The 15,132-nt window shown below is 38.8% G+C and overlaps 1 protein-coding gene across 1 annotated transcript; it reads left to right on the top strand.

Moving 5' to 3' along the window:
* Nucleotides 1-1,692: 1,692 nt before the first annotated feature.
* Nucleotides 1,693-7,278, top strand: ISOC1 (isochorismatase domain containing 1). The gene is made up of 4 exons (XM_010086463.1): nucleotides 1,693-1,812; nucleotides 1,985-2,188; nucleotides 2,570-2,686; nucleotides 6,639-7,278. Exons 1-4 carry the CDS (start codon nucleotides 1,693-1,695, stop codon nucleotides 6,783-6,785), a joined length of 588 nt encoding a protein of 195 aa, XP_010084765.1. The 3' UTR covers nucleotides 6,786-7,278.
* Nucleotides 7,279-15,132: the final 7,854 nt, after the last annotated feature.

The raw sequence follows: 15,132 nt of genomic DNA, 5'->3' as shown, positions 1-15,132 counted from the left end.
TTTCCTCCTTGCTGTATTCCCCTTCTCCAGTGTGGGGTCCCTCCCATGGGAGACAGCCCTTCGTGAACTTCTCCAAGGTAAGTCCTTCCGACAGGCTGCAGTTCTTCATTAACTGCTCCAGCCTGGGTCCTCTCCACAGGGTGCAGTCCTTCAGCACAGATTATTCTAGCATGGGTCGCTCATGGGGTCACAAGTCCTGCCAGCAAACCTGCTCCAGCCTGGGCTCCTCTGTCCACAGGGCAACAGGTTCTGCCAGGAGCCTGCTCCAGCACAGGCTTTCCACAGAGTCACAGCCTCCTTCAGGCATCTGCCGTCTCCAGTGTGGGGTCCTCCATGGGCTGCAGGTGTATCTCTACTCCACCATGGACCTCCATGACTGCAGGGGCACAGCTGCCTCACCAGGGTCTTCACCACGGGCTGCAGGGGAATCTCTGCTCTGGCTCCCCGAGCACCTCCTCCCCTCCTTCTTCACTGACCTTGGTGTCTGCAGAGTTGTGTCTCTCATGTGTTCTCACTCCTCTCTCCTAGCTCCTGTTACACAGTGGTTTTTAACTCCTTCTTAAATATGCTATCGCAGAGGTGCCACCAGCATCACTGATGGCCCAGCTTTGGCCAGAAGTGAGTCCCTCTTGGAGCTGTCTGGCTTTGGCTCTGTCAGACATGGGGCAGCTCCTGGCATCTCATAGAAGCCACACCTGCAGCCTCCCCCCACAACCAAAACCTAAACTCAATACATTGCTGCTTTTCCAAAATACGCTACTTTACAGATTTCATAATTTTGTTTTAGTTTAAAACATCACAACCTCATTTGCAGGAAATGAAGTGTATACAATTAATGTCTACTTCCCAGAAGCAGTTTACTCAATTTGATTTATCAGTCTAATAAAAATCTCCTGAATGGATGTAATTTCTCTTCAGTTGCCTTACAACTGTTTGTAGCTGCTTTCTTTCCCTGTAGCCTCCAGTTGAAGCCTTGTCCTTTGCTTCTGCAGGTAGTGCAAGTAATTTCATATAAATACAAAGCACTCTTTCAAAGCGTGAGAAAATGCAATATTTGATTTATTTTTTCTTAAGCCCCCCCCCTTCTACCTCACTCAGTAGCCAGTATGAGAGAAACTGGGAGATTATTTTTGTCATTAAAATATATTTGGTTCAGTGTCTTGTCATAATACTGATAAGCTTCTCTGCTTTTATTCTAGCCTTTGGGCTTTCATCAGACTTGTGCTAAGCAATGTCATAGACAGAACAGACTGCACAATGAAACTATTGAAAATATATGTACATACAATATTGAAAGCAAGTGGAAGTCTGACTTTTTTTTTTAACTTTAGTTTATCCTGATTTTATGTCAGTTCCAAAAGTTGTGGATTTAAAAATGAATTTGAGGAATGTAATTTTGCTGTTGGTATTTTTTTTTTTTGACAGTACTTTAGGCAGTATGTTCCTCCATCTCCCTTCAAGATTCAGAAGTTTCCATGTGCATTTACAATGACTTGTGTCTCCCATCTAATAAAATCTTGGTTGCCTATTGATGATTGTACTATACTGCTCAGTATCAGCCATTCATCTGAATTTAGAAAAACACCAAAATCTGTTACCTGGCAGAGGAGTTGCAGACTCTTTCTCATTCTGCTGCTTTTCTGAAAGGGTCTTCACTGCCACGGGAAACATTTTCTTTGTTTTGTTTTTCAGATGACTACTTTGGGCAACCTGACACCCTCAAGCACTGTGTTTTTCTGTTGTGATATGCAAGAGCGATTCCGGCCTGCCATCAAGTACTTTGGTGATATAATCAGTGTGGGCCAACGACTGGTATGGTTTTTGCTTTTCTTTCTTGTAATGAGTTTTTGCCACACATATAAATTATTATTTTATACACAGCCAGTTTACTGGTTATTCAGTTTCTGGTTATAACAATGTCTTTGCTATTATCGTTCTTTAATAATTTATTTTCTTGTATGCTTTCCTTCCTGCCCCCTTGCAGCTCCAAGGTGCACGGCTCTTAGGAATTCCAGTTATTGTAACTGAACAGTATCCCAAAGGTCTTGGCAGCACTGTGCAAGAAATTGATTTAACAGGAGCTAAACTTGTGCTTCCCAAAACAAAATTTTCAATGGTGTTGCCAGAAGTTGAAGCAGCATTAGCAGAGATCCCTGGAGTCCGCAGTGTTGTCCTGTTTGGAGTAGAAGTATGTGCCTTGCCATTTTTACTGTTTTGTGGTAATGTCTGTTGGCCCGCAAGAGTATTAAGCATTGCTTTCTGTAATAATAAAAAAAAAAAAGTCAACTTATATTGCTTAGATTTCAGCTGTCCTCTAAAGATTAAATTATTCTTGTCTTTGGTGTTATCTCGTAATAAAATTTGAAATGAGATATATGTAAACTACAGGCTCTTGTCTCAAGCTTGGCTGGCATTTAAAACCCACCTTGATTTCCCCAGTCATGTCAGGGATAGAGAAAAAAATGTTTGAACCCTAATTAATTATATACTCTAGTTTGGCATTGTGCTACTCATGATTAACAATAATGGTTCATTGGTGGGGTTTTTGCCTTTGATTTCTCCCCTGTAGACTCATGTCTGCATCCAGCAAACAGCATTGGAATTAATTGGCAGGGGTCTGGAAGTTCATATCGTAGCTGATGCCACCTCATCAAGAAGTATGATGGACAGAATGTTTGCTCTTGAGGTAAGTTTCGTAGTCACAGCTTTCTCCACCTTGGGTCTGTATGTTAATTGCACTGCTTATTTTAGGGTAACAAGGAATTTCTAAGGACAGTAAGCAGTGGACAAATGTAGACTTGAGAGGGGGTGGATGCTCTGATTCTCAGAATAGCTTCCAGGGTGGAGAAAGATTACTGCCTTATTTTTCTTCACTAAATTATGATTTAATATGTGGAACCCAGTTTGGGACACTTGGATTTTCAAAGTGATTGTTTTGTGCAATTTAGGTTACTCTGTATAACCATTAGCATTTCAGGATATTTTCTTATGGAGTGTTATCTGTAACAGCACAGTAAAAGTGCTACAGAGCTTTTGGTTTTGTTATTCCAAACAGTATTTGTTCTGTTGCTGAAATTCCTTTAAATGCAGTGGAATATAATAAGTGATCCTGTTCAAAACTCTTTCTTGTATGTCTGTCCCTCCCTCTGCTCTTCCTCATCAGTGCAAATTAAAGCTTAATCTCAAGACCCTGTGATTATAGTGAAAAACTCCCCCCCTCCCACCCTCCATTCTAGGAGCTTAGTCTAACTAAATGTTGAGATAGTAGAGATAAATGTAACAAGAAGATTTAAAGGCATGTACGATTACGTGGTAGCAGATTCATGCAAATAATTTTTTGATACTACTCTAACTTGCCTACAGGCATCACTGTTGGGAATCGAAAACTGATATATACATTAAATATTGCAATTTTTGCCTCAAGCACTGACAATTATTTGGAAATTGAAACTAATAACAACTGCAGCATATTATACTTTTTTTCATTGATTTGGAGAAGACTTTTAATTTCTTCTGTTTCTCATGAATAAGAGAATTAAGGGCTAAAGGGAAGTCACCAGCATATAGCATTTGATGAAACCCGTGACTTTGATTAAGTGCAAGCTTAATGTGGCCTGTCACGTAAAGCATAGTGACGCACACAGAGTGCAGGAATGACTGAAATCGTGGACTTCCCAAGTCAATGTGATGCAGCAGCAGATGAAACAAATACAGAAAAACTGAAATCTGTTTGTCTTATTGTGTATGTCTTTCTACATTTCATTATCACTTACACTTGTGTCTGCAAGCATAGAAGTTGGTTCAGTGTAATAGAGGTTGAAGTAGTGAGCAGCTAGCTTTGCTTTTCTTTTTAGTCAAAAACATATCAATAATCTTGAAAGCATAGTTGGTTGCAAAAGCTGTAATCCAGGCAAACTGGTCAGTTTTAGGTAACTTTGCAATGTTTTCTCTCCAAGCACAAAAGAAGATGTTTTGCTATGGTCCCTTAAGTGGTCATCATTAAAATATGATTCAGGGAACACTTGCTGGCTTGCTGTGGTGAGCCAGCCAGTCCTATGGCAGGAACACCTCTGTGGTTGTGCACACCAGCCTTGTCTCCTCTTTGTGATGTGGAGCTTCTCTTAAAAATACTGCTGAGGGAGGTGGGCTAGAGTAGGCAGGAGGTGGGCATACTTGGGAGCAGGAGACCACGAGAAAGCGACACGTGTGCTGGGCATGCCAGTAATTCCAATGTACCGTGGTGATATGTTTCTTAGGGAAGTTGGTAAAATACTAAAACATCGTGTAATCCTGCCTAGTTTTACTGTACAGCTGGCAGTTTGTAGTCACGCTCTTTTAACTGGTGACTCTGACGATGTCTCTTATGCAAACTTGCTCTGTTCCTGGTGAGCTGAGGTGAAGTTCATTGATCTGGGTTCCCTGGATCCTTTTCCTTACCTTTCTGGGAAGATGTGTGTAACATTTACCTTTTCCCAGTAACACAGCCCTCCTCTGTTCACAATGACTTTTCAAGGATGATAAAGAGTGATCCTGCAGTCATAACAACCAGCTTCCTCAGCAACCTCAAGTCCCATCTGGTCCCACATGCCCTTTTAGCTCTCCACATTTCCCCTCACCTATGTATGTGTTTTGATGGTGCTGGTGACGAACATGCAAATATCTGAACAGGTGTACTAGGAAGTGCAGTTTGAATTAATTGATAGCCAAAGTTGTCGTGTCTGCCTGAATGAGCCCAAAGGGTTATTGTCTCTGCTTCTGCAGGCAAAAACTTGCCATCAAAAAAACCCCAGAAACCAAAAAACCTCAAAATTTCTATTGTTGAAATAGTTCAACCCAACTGGCCAAGGTTGTGGCTGTTCCAGATCTCTGCCCTATTTGATAAAGATGACCCGTGTCACTGCTCGGTCTCAGATTGAGTCTGTTCCTGATGGATTTCTTTTCTGTTCTGCATCTGTTCTACTTGTTCCTGGAGTGTGGACGCAACAGATGTTTGCTGCTTTCCTTTGTCTGAAGGACTGTGTTCTGAGAAAACTTTTCCTTTCCTTGAAAATCATCCAGTATGCTTAACACATGCATCTCTTCATTCCTACTAATCTCAAAACTATATAAATTATACTTAGTTCTAGAAGTAGAGTATAACCCAATGCCAGCCTCTTTGACATGTTATGGCATGTTTTGTTTCTAAGGAGAAGACATTCTCTTTTTTTCAATCAACATTTCTCAGAAGGCAGTGTTCTTTAACAGTGAGTTTTTTCTCTAATCCATATTAGTTAAAAGCAGAAACTTTGTATGATTGAAAACATTGCCATAATATTTCATTTTTACTTCCCTATTTTTCTCTTTTGTTCGTGTGTATGGTTTAAACAAATGTGTCATTGTACAGAGTAGGGGAGCTGGGGAGCTATATGCTCTGTTTCAACTTAAGTATATCGCAAGGTTTGTTGCCATTATTGCAAGCGGGACGCATTGACTTGAGCAAGTCTAACCTGGTTAGTCTATCATTGTATAGACTGTAGTTACATATACTTTACTGGTCCCCTAAAATTAATAACTTTCCCCCATCAATTGCTTTGTATTTGAAAAAATAAATAGCAGGGATCTATGTCTGCCCTAGAAAGTTTGGAGTTTCTCTTTAGTAATTACAATTGAAGCTTGTCTGAAGGCATAAGTATCTATATTTTGTGCTTCTTGCCCTCCTTTGGCTCATTCAGGACCCCATTAGATTTGGTGGAGCATGCAGCTGAAAAGCGGATGGTGGAGGGAAAGCTGGATCCATGAAGAGTTTTACTGTCAAAGCATCTGTACAGTTGCTGGGAAGCTGATGGGAGGGTAGGGGGCAGTCAGCCTTTACTTAAAACTTTGCTACATAGGCAACAACCATGGTCTCAGCAGTTCAGAAACTTTGCAATAAGTCCTGTGGCTTGGGATACACAAAGCATTGCTCTGTTCAGTTGCACACTTTCAAGATCTAGCAGACCTCTTTCAGTTTTGCTTTCTGTGCAGTGATGCTTTTTATTCTGTAGCCTGTGAGAATTAACTCAGGAGTTACTGAGGCTGTAATGAGATGTCAGCTAAAAGGAGCTACAGTTGTGCTCATATGATTTAAATGGTCTATAAAAGAGCTTTTTGTTCCATCTCCTGAGACTATTGCTTCTAGCGTGCTGCATAGTCCAAACGCTGAAGTACTAGTACACAACAAGCTCTGAAAGAGAAATTGTTACAATTAAGTTTCTTGCTTAATGTCTTTGGCTTGGACCTCACTGTTTTACCCAGGCCTTTCAGATCTGCATGAGAGTGAAGAAAGCTATCCTCAGGACCATGCAAGGGGAAAGGGTTGTTGATATAGGAAAGGGGGGGTCTTCTGCGTATTAAATCTGACATGGGGAAAGAATCCAGTCCAAGTAGGAAGCCTTGGTTTTAATCCAGGGCAGCCCTTTTCCTCAGTAAAGTCTAAAGCCAGTCACTTTTTCCTGGCTTTGTAAGTGGCACCACTAAGAAATGCTGGAATGGAATTGGTAATACTTTTGTTAATAGGAGATGTTTTTGTAAAAAACACGGGTGGTATTTTTAAAATGTATATACTCGTTCGTATTTGCGAGTATCTCATGTTATTCTCTCTCTGCTCTTTTCTCTTTCAGCGTCTTGCTCGTACTGGAATTATAGTTACTACTAGCGAAGCTATATTGCTGCAGCTGGTAGCTGATAAAGACCATCCAAAATTCAAAGAAATCCAAAATCTCATTAAGGCAAGTGCCCCTGAGTCAGGGCTCCTTTCCAAAGTTTAACAAGGATGTGGAGGAAGGAGATCTGCTTGGCATCTTTAAGGAGGAAGGAAGAAAAGCTGTAAGCGCACATGAACACCTTTTCACTCACAGTTTGACAGAATTGTAAAATTAAAAATTGACATACTCATGCTTGCCTTAGCAAAATTGTCTGGTTATAAGTCTGGGTGGCAGTATGTTCTGTTTAGTTACAGCTGTCAGAGGCTTTGGGTACTATAGGACTTTTTTGTTGTCAAATTTCCTTATTTATTTAAAAAACCACAAAAATTAAGAGGTGCCTGCTAGTCTATGCTATACACTGATTGTAACAGCTCCAAAAAGTGCATATTTCTGTGGCACCTCTTGATTGTTCATTTTGTAAAAGTGGTCTGTGATATTCTGTTTTACTTTTGTATAATATAAAATAATTACATATTGATAAAATGTGATGTGATACATTTTAATGTTTTATGTAAATGAAGTATGTTAATAGGGCATAAGTTAAAACCGAGTAAGATATTTGGACTACATATGTGCTTTTGTTCTCTAGGATAAAATTTAAGTGCTTTGCTTAGTAGACAAGACACGTAGATAAAGCAGCAGCTGATGTTTGATTGCTCTAGGTAGCTGAAGCCTGCATCATGACTTTCAATTGTTCTGAAGTTGACTGCCCAACCCTATACTTCATTTAAGTGTACACAAACAGAAAACTCATTTAGTGAGTTCTTTATAAACAACTGTTGTAAAGTCCTTCAGAACTAGCAGAAGATTACAAAAACTTTAAATAAATTGGCAACGCTAAGGATGTTAAAGAACAAAAGCTTTTCAGCTTTGAGTGCTGAGTCTGCTACTATATTTAGATTTATTTGGTGGTTCTTTACCCCATTTTAGTTAGATTTAATAGTTCTGTCAGATTTACTCATTTGGCCAAGTGAGCTCTGAAAGAAACGTCAGCTTCTCTAGGTTTTTGAGCTTTTTTTGTGGGCTGCAGTTGGGTGGAGTTTGAACGGAATCTGGCCTAAAAGCATTCTTCAGAAAAATAGCATCTTTAACTTAATGATACATATCTTTTAACACATGATTGTTCATAAAGGCACTTCTTTCATGTTCCAGTGGCTTAAACAATGTTGTACAGTTCAGAGATGACTGAGACTTTTTATTTTTTTGAAAGACTACTAGAAGATGTCAGACTGAACACTGATCTTTTTAGTGGAAAATGAATTAAGAGTAGACGTATTGTTTTAAATTGCTTATTTCCCCCACAAGATGGCTCTAAAAGAATTGTTTCAGAGAGTAATAACCTTTATATGTTCAAAACAAATAAAATGTTAACATTTGCTGCCTCTCTTATGCTTGTGATATTTATTGAAGAGGAAATCCTCAAAGCTGTGTTTGCCATGGACCTTATTCTGTTTTGTGCAGCTGTGGAATTTCTATAGATGTCATGGGAATTTTGTGTAAAAATCAAGAGTCGATAATGTCTAATAATTCTTGTCTTCTGTGTCTAGTTACACTGTTTATTTAGTGCTCCAAAATACGAGGAATGAATTTTATGCTTCAAGATGGAAGCAGGGAGGCAATTTGAGTTGAAGAACCATTGTCCTATATCACTGACCTACTTTTTACTTTGCAGTGTAAAGTCTACTTATATAAATCAACAGCTGTGCACACAAATACTATGAATTTCTTATGAAATAATGGTTTTATTGCTTTCCTACCTTTATGTGTTGATGGCACGTAAAGTTAGTAATTGAAGGAAAAATGAAAATAATTTTTTAAAAAGTTCATTTTTGGAACAATATCAATTTCCTCAATAACAAATACATGGTTTTTTTTCAGAGATAATTATATTTGTTACTAAAAGTTTACCATTTTTATACAAACATAACTTTGGAGGACAGGTGTCACAAGTTCATTTAAACACAGCCCTTTCCTAACTAAGGTTTTTACCACAAGGTAACAATTTGGTAGCAAGATGGCACTAGATAATAATCTATAAAATACATTGATATTCTGTGTCATGATTTTACTATTTTTTTTCATATCTGCATAAGTGGGGCAAACTAGATTTATGTGAAGGTCCTTAATCTGTGGTTTTTTTTCCATAAGCTTAAAAAATAAGAATGCAGAAATACCCAGTATTATGTTATAAAACTGAGTTCTTAAATGTGAATTTAGGGGCAGAATGATTGAAATTTTTCTCCTTCATTAGATGGGTGCATTAATCAGCATCACATGGATCATTCAGATGAGAATCTAAAAGTGTTTATTTAAAAAGAATAGAAAAAGTGATGCCATATTTCTCTTAAAGAAAGTAAGCTTATTCAAAAGAGATAATTTCCTTTGCTTCTTCATAGTCTAACTCATCTGTATTTTCTGTTCACGCACAAGCGGATGTTCCCATGCAGTAGAACAGCAGAACTGAGCCCTGTGAGAAGTCTGTTGGCTGTGGCATTATCCAGTGTATGTACTGTTTTGCCCTGCAAGGATGTGAAATAAATTAATGAAATAACATGGAGAGGAGAATTGCTTGGAGGTATACTCAGGTGCTTGAGAAGAAGCCTAATTCATCACTAAGTGCCAAGCTGTCCTTTATTTGAAGGTTTCACTAGAGCTATGGCTAAGCCACACGATTGCCATGTGCTGTAGGGGGCTTCACCATAATTTTTCTTTCCTTGGGGAAGCAAAAAGACAGTTCGTGATGGAGAGGGCTGGTTTATTATCCTCAGTAGGCGTTCTGCTTCTGTGCAAAGTTGCTGGTGTGTTGTTAGCCTCACTGGAATAGCTGGTGTATAAATTCTACACTAATAATAGACATGGGCATGATTAGTTTTTCTCTGCTAAACACTTACAAAGATGAGTGTTTTTTTCTTACTGGGGTAGTTTAAGTTTTGAGTTTAAAATGTGATCGTGTCTTAGTCACAGAACCATGGTCCTTTCATTATTTTTCCACCTGTATGATGGTTTTGGATGAACGAAAACAAATAAGGTCTCCAGTACCCTTTGAAAAGCCTTAAAACAGAGAATGAATAAAAAATCAGCTGTTGCTAGCCAATGTTTTCTGTTATGGTCATCATAAATGGCTGGAGAAATGATGCTGTGGGACTGCACCACCATAATTTCTGCACTTGCCTGACAGTAGTTCTCAGGTAAATGTGTCCTTAAATAAATCATACTGCATATTGACTATGTTTCTATTAGACACCAGAGTGATGCCCTCTTCCTCCCACCCCCTTCGCATGTTTATTACATTACGTAAACAATTACATTAATCTTTCAGGAGAGAAGAATTAAGATTGATCTTCTCTTTTTGATGTGAACACTCTTGCTTTTTCTTTTAGAAGCCTCAGATTTTTTTTTTTTCCAAGATTTTTGTTGAACTCAAACTATTCTACTGCTGCAGATCCGTTATGTAAGAGGTGAACATTCAATGCCTTGTTGCTTTAAAACTTTGAAGTAATAGCTGGAGCTGTGGAGCCCTGAAGAAAGACAAATTATATTAAGGAGGATAAAGGCTTTTACTTTGATAAGCGATGATGCTGACTAGTACTGTTAATGTGGTTCACTTGTTATTCTTCAGTGTATTTTCTACCATATTTAATGCTATGGCAGTGATAGGAGATGTCACTGATTTGTAGAATCTGGGTTTTTCTTCCTCCGGATAAATTAGAGATGAACTATACTAGATCAGTATAGCAGATGTCCATCAGATAGGTTTAGAACATCTGCTGTGCAAATGGGCTATGGCAGGAAATCCTTGAAAAAAAAGTTCTGTTTCGATGGTCCAGTGCTGGTTTCTTCTTAACCCCTGGAACAGAATACTTTAATGAAGCTGTTGTTAGACCTTCCTGTGATCTCAAGAAGTGCTTCTGGTACAGCAAAGGTTATGATTAATAGTATGCTGCTACTTCTCTTAGGACAGAACTATATATATAAAGATAAAATAGAAAGTGGGGTCTGGTCTTTTATTACTTATTTGAATTGCATAACTTAGTTTTTCATATGAGATAAAGGGATATTTGCAAAGGACTGCTGTGAATAGAAGGAATTTATTAAGTATTAGCATGCTAAGGCCAGCTTAATAGACTTAGTAAAACCACCAGGGTTGGCAGCTCTCCTGCCACTGACAGCATTAGGCTTTGCTTTAATGAAACCCTTTATCTGCTTGAGATAGAAGACTGAGCAAACAAAAGAAGAGAGCAGTTAATAGAGAATAGATGGTGAAGTGCAAAGGCAAAATGGGGAAGAAAACCTATTTTCTAATTATCACTGACTTTTTTTTTTTTTGGCCATGGGGATGTTAAGCAGCTGCAGCACTTATTAACATAGAATTACGTGCCTTAAGTGTGCAAAAAACTGAGTAGGTCACAGTAGTCCTTGCCTCTGTCTTGCTGTGCACTTTATTCCCTTTCTGGACTGTTTTTACCTTGTTTTCATTACTTTATAACTGTCTGAAAAGCAAACTCTGCTAAGCTTTTTGGCACTGAGTATCACAAAAATTGCCAGCTGGAAGGGTAAATATTCTGCTGTCAAAATAAAAAAGAAGGGGAAGGTGTTGGAGCAAAGACTGAAAATCACCACATGCTTGGCACTGACATCCCCAAGGCAGGTATGAACTGTTAACCTGAACTGTGGTTTCAAGAGCAGGAATATGTACAATTGAGACTTGAGCAAACTAAAAGCTTTCCAAAACCAAAGACAGTTCATGATAATTGGAATGATTTTACCTGTGTAGGACAGGTAAAAGATCTTTGTACAGCTGAAGTGAAGCGAGTTAGAACTAAGTTGGTGCCACTCATCTCACACCGTAGGGAGGGGGCTGGATTGTTAGATTGAGCCAAAATCCTTTAGAGGCAGCCTCCTGCTGTGCTGCCACAGGAAGCAGATGTTTGCAATTTATCCAAATGAGAGTATTTTAACTACTTTTTCAGAAAGATTTGTCTGTTCAGGTTCACAAAGCTCTTGGGTAAAACCTTAGTTCAGCTGAACTCTTGAAGCTGGATTTTAGAATATCGTTCAGGCATCTGGAAGAACAGGTGTTTCTGTGGTTTGTAGAAGCTTAATAAAATTAGGTTTAATGCTGCCATTATTTTTTAAATTCCTGTTTGTGTTATTTGTGTCTCAATAAAACACATTAGGTATTCTGGCCTTCAGATTTTGATCCAGAATTTAAAGTTTTCATTGGATATTTTAGTAATTTCAGTGGGATTTGTATTGAAGTGTTTCTGACAGGGAAGACTCCATCCAGATTTCCTCCCAAGTCATAAAATAGGAAACATTGCTGATGGGAAGAACCAGGGAATAAGCTGTCTAACTATTCACCATGGTGTTTAACCAACTCATAGCATCAGTGTTTCCACTTTACATCTGTGAATAACTTAAAAAAGACAAAACTTAGAGGCCTTTCAGACATTACATGCACACACACACATGCAAAAATATATAGTGGCATTGTTTAGTTTTGGTATGTTTGCACTGAGGCACTGAAAATCTTGGAGTGTTTGCCATGCTGAGTAACCCTCCTGGGTTTTCCCAGTCAAAACCCTTTTAGCCAAGGAATCAAAGGATTACTGTGTCGTCTGCTAGCATCTTCAAGGCTATTTCAAGACTGTTACAGGAGAAAGACAAGCTAAAATTGGGTGAACAATGCTATACAGGGAAGTGTTATCACTGAAACATGGTAAATATAGGTTTATGTTCTTGGTGCCCACTGACTCAATACTCAAGGTGCCATCACTTGCTAATCCTAGGTCCCAAATACCATAAAGTACCCTCACAGTTCTATTAGTGTTAGTAGATGTGTTTGGGCTGGTAAATATGATTAAAATTAGCAGTTTCATTAAAATTACCAAAATCACCAGAAACAACACATCACAGGAGATGTATTACTCATAATTGAGTGAGACCATGATAACCAGGTAGACTATTACGTTGCTGTATAAAGTTTCCTTGTGCAAAAGGGAACCCATTGTAAAGATTGTATTTCTGCAACTTCTAGTGCAATGTTTAGTATATTAAAAATTTCAAGATTAGTATATTAAAAATTCCAAGGGAAGTAAATAGTTAAATGGGTAAAATCTCACTCCTGTGCACTATAAGGAAGTCTTACTGTTTAATTCAATGGGCCAGGCTGTTGGTCTATGTGTTTGGAAATGAGCGGTTTACTGAGATCTGGCGTAGCAGCATGGAACTGAAGCCCAGGACAGGATTGTGTGCTCTGCTGGGACTGATGCAGCTGGCTTTGATGGTGCTGCTAATTCCTCCCTGGTCTGGTTTCTCTGACAAGTCCTGACACACTTATTAACTGTGAATAACAATGAGGTGGGTTCTGCATAGCCTGCTGCAAATAGGTGTTACATAAAATAAGTTTTAAGTTTTCATACAATTAAAAGGAAATTGGTGTTCTACCATGTTGAGGAGCTGACAGGTAATGTCTGCTATTACTAAACTAAGTGAGATATTCTTCAGATAGAAGCTGAGAATGTAAAGCTTATCTCTAAAGTTAAGGAGTTTCCTTCCCTGTGCCTCCTTCCTCTCCCAAAGTAAGAAGTAGAATAGTTTTGCTTAAAACACATCAGGAGAGGAAGGAGAATTTGATTTGATCTGCATTGTGGTTGAACTCAGGCCATGAATCCATTACATTGCTGTTACTGTTGAATAGTATATATTGTAAACCTGCTCCAGTGAGCTACTTGATGCTGTCCATGGGTGTCTGTAACGGGGTTACAACAAGTATCAGTGCTGGGACCATACAGCGGCTCAGAGGAGGCTTTACCAGCTCCAGAAGACAGACTTTGGCAATACACAGTATCAGTTACTCGAGGGAGACATTGCAAGAAGCCTGTGAGCAGAAAATGGTGGATTTCCTCCTAGGAAGGAGAAGTTGTTGAATGCTTAGATGCGTCTCTCTCTACTAGGGTGGCATTAAAGGGAAAAGAGGCTAAGGTCTGCTAAGGAAGCACTCTTCCCACCTCAGTGGTAAACATCTCCTCTCACAATTATGTGGAAGTTGAGCAAAAGGCTGAAACTGAAAAGCTAAAGAAGAGCAGTATTATTGTTTCAGTCAGTTATTTTATTTTAATGAGTACCCAGGAGGATACACAAGCAATCTGCAGGAGGGGTTGAGACCAGCAGTGCATGACAATTCAAAGTCCCACTCTAGAGAACTACTGAAGATTTACCAAGCTCCAGTCTGGAAAATGAGATGGGGTTAGACAATTTTCCTGAAAAGCCATGATTTGCGAGGGTGACTGTATTCTGTTAAATGATTGTCCTTAGTCATATATCTATGGAACATGATTTTGTCTATAAGAAGTGTCATAATTTCTTTCAGAATGGCATATTTTAGTAATTTTTTAAATATTTCTGAATATTAAAAATGGTGTTCCTATTATCATTAGTTTAAAACAATTGGGTAACATATAGCAAGTTTACGTAGTGTATTTTCTGGTTAGAATAGCTAATGTGATCTTTTTTAAAAATATATTTTCATATTAGAAAACATCTGTATTTTGTACTTGTCGTATGTTGAGAAGAGTGTTGGTAGCTTTGTTCCACGTTATTCACTAACTAAAATCGATGCATTCCCAGTGGAAAACTGGCCAACAGAAGCTGAAATGCTGTGCTAAGGTAATTTCCTCTGTGAAAAACCTGTTTTAAGCATGCAAAGAGTGATGACAGAAAATATTTCTTGTCATGCATTGTGGCAGAAGCTGTTTAGGGTGTGTAACAAAACCAAACACAACACCCTGCAGGGATATGCATTGTAGCAATGAAGGTGCAATAATTTGGAGGTGGTTTAAATTAGCTTTTGAAGGTGACTGTTTTTTCTCCAAGCTAGGTTATCTCAAGTAGATCACATATATTTCCAGTACTCATCATCAATAATTTCCATTATTGAGGAAATAATTTCTGCATCATTTATAACTTGTTCTCCAACTAGAATTTAGATCATGTTTTTTAACATCACCAGGCTTGAATAGAAACTTCAAATTTTCTCAACGTGTGCCTTCAGCATGCTTTTATACTGGCATACCCATGAAAGTCACAAAGGTTAGCTTTTGAGTTGAGACAGAAAGATTGCCCAATCCCTAGGCGCTTGGTTCTGGACCATTCATTCCCACTTTAGACCAGAGGGATGCAGACACAGGCTATCGCAGCTTTATGTGATGTAGTTCTGATGGCACAGCAAGAGACAGGTGGTCCTGCGCACTCAGTGCTGCACATCTCAGCCAGGGAGCTCCAAGGCAGCTCTAGTCCAGCTGCTGGCACAGAAGTGTGTCTGTGACAGATGCCATGTAAATCTGACCAAGCTATGACATCTGAGCAGGTTCTGAAATGACACAGCTTGTATCCTGCTAGCTGAGATAGC

Source organism: Pterocles gutturalis, unplaced genomic scaffold (assembly GCF_000699245.1).
Source record: "Pterocles gutturalis isolate BGI_N339 unplaced genomic scaffold, ASM69924v1 scaffold6476, whole genome shotgun sequence".
Taxonomy (NCBI): domain Eukaryota; kingdom Metazoa; phylum Chordata; class Aves; order Pterocliformes; family Pteroclidae; genus Pterocles; species Pterocles gutturalis.
Note: the sequence above shows the minus strand (reverse complement) of the source record. Positions and strands in the feature narration are given on the sequence as shown.

Excerpts from the sequence above, each read along its gene's own strand:
- ISOC1 (XM_010086463.1), top strand. The coding sequence starts at position 1,693 with ATGACTACTTTGGGCAACCTGACACCCTCAAGCACTGTGTTTTTCTGT. Across the intron at positions 2,189-2,569 it reads TTGTCCTGTTTGGAGTAGAA|ACTCATGTCTGCATCCAGCA; the intron begins GTATGTGCCTTG and ends TCTCCCCTGTAG. Across the intron at positions 2,687-6,638 it reads ACAGAATGTTTGCTCTTGAG|CGTCTTGCTCGTACTGGAAT; the intron begins GTAAGTTTCGTA and ends TTTCTCTTTCAG.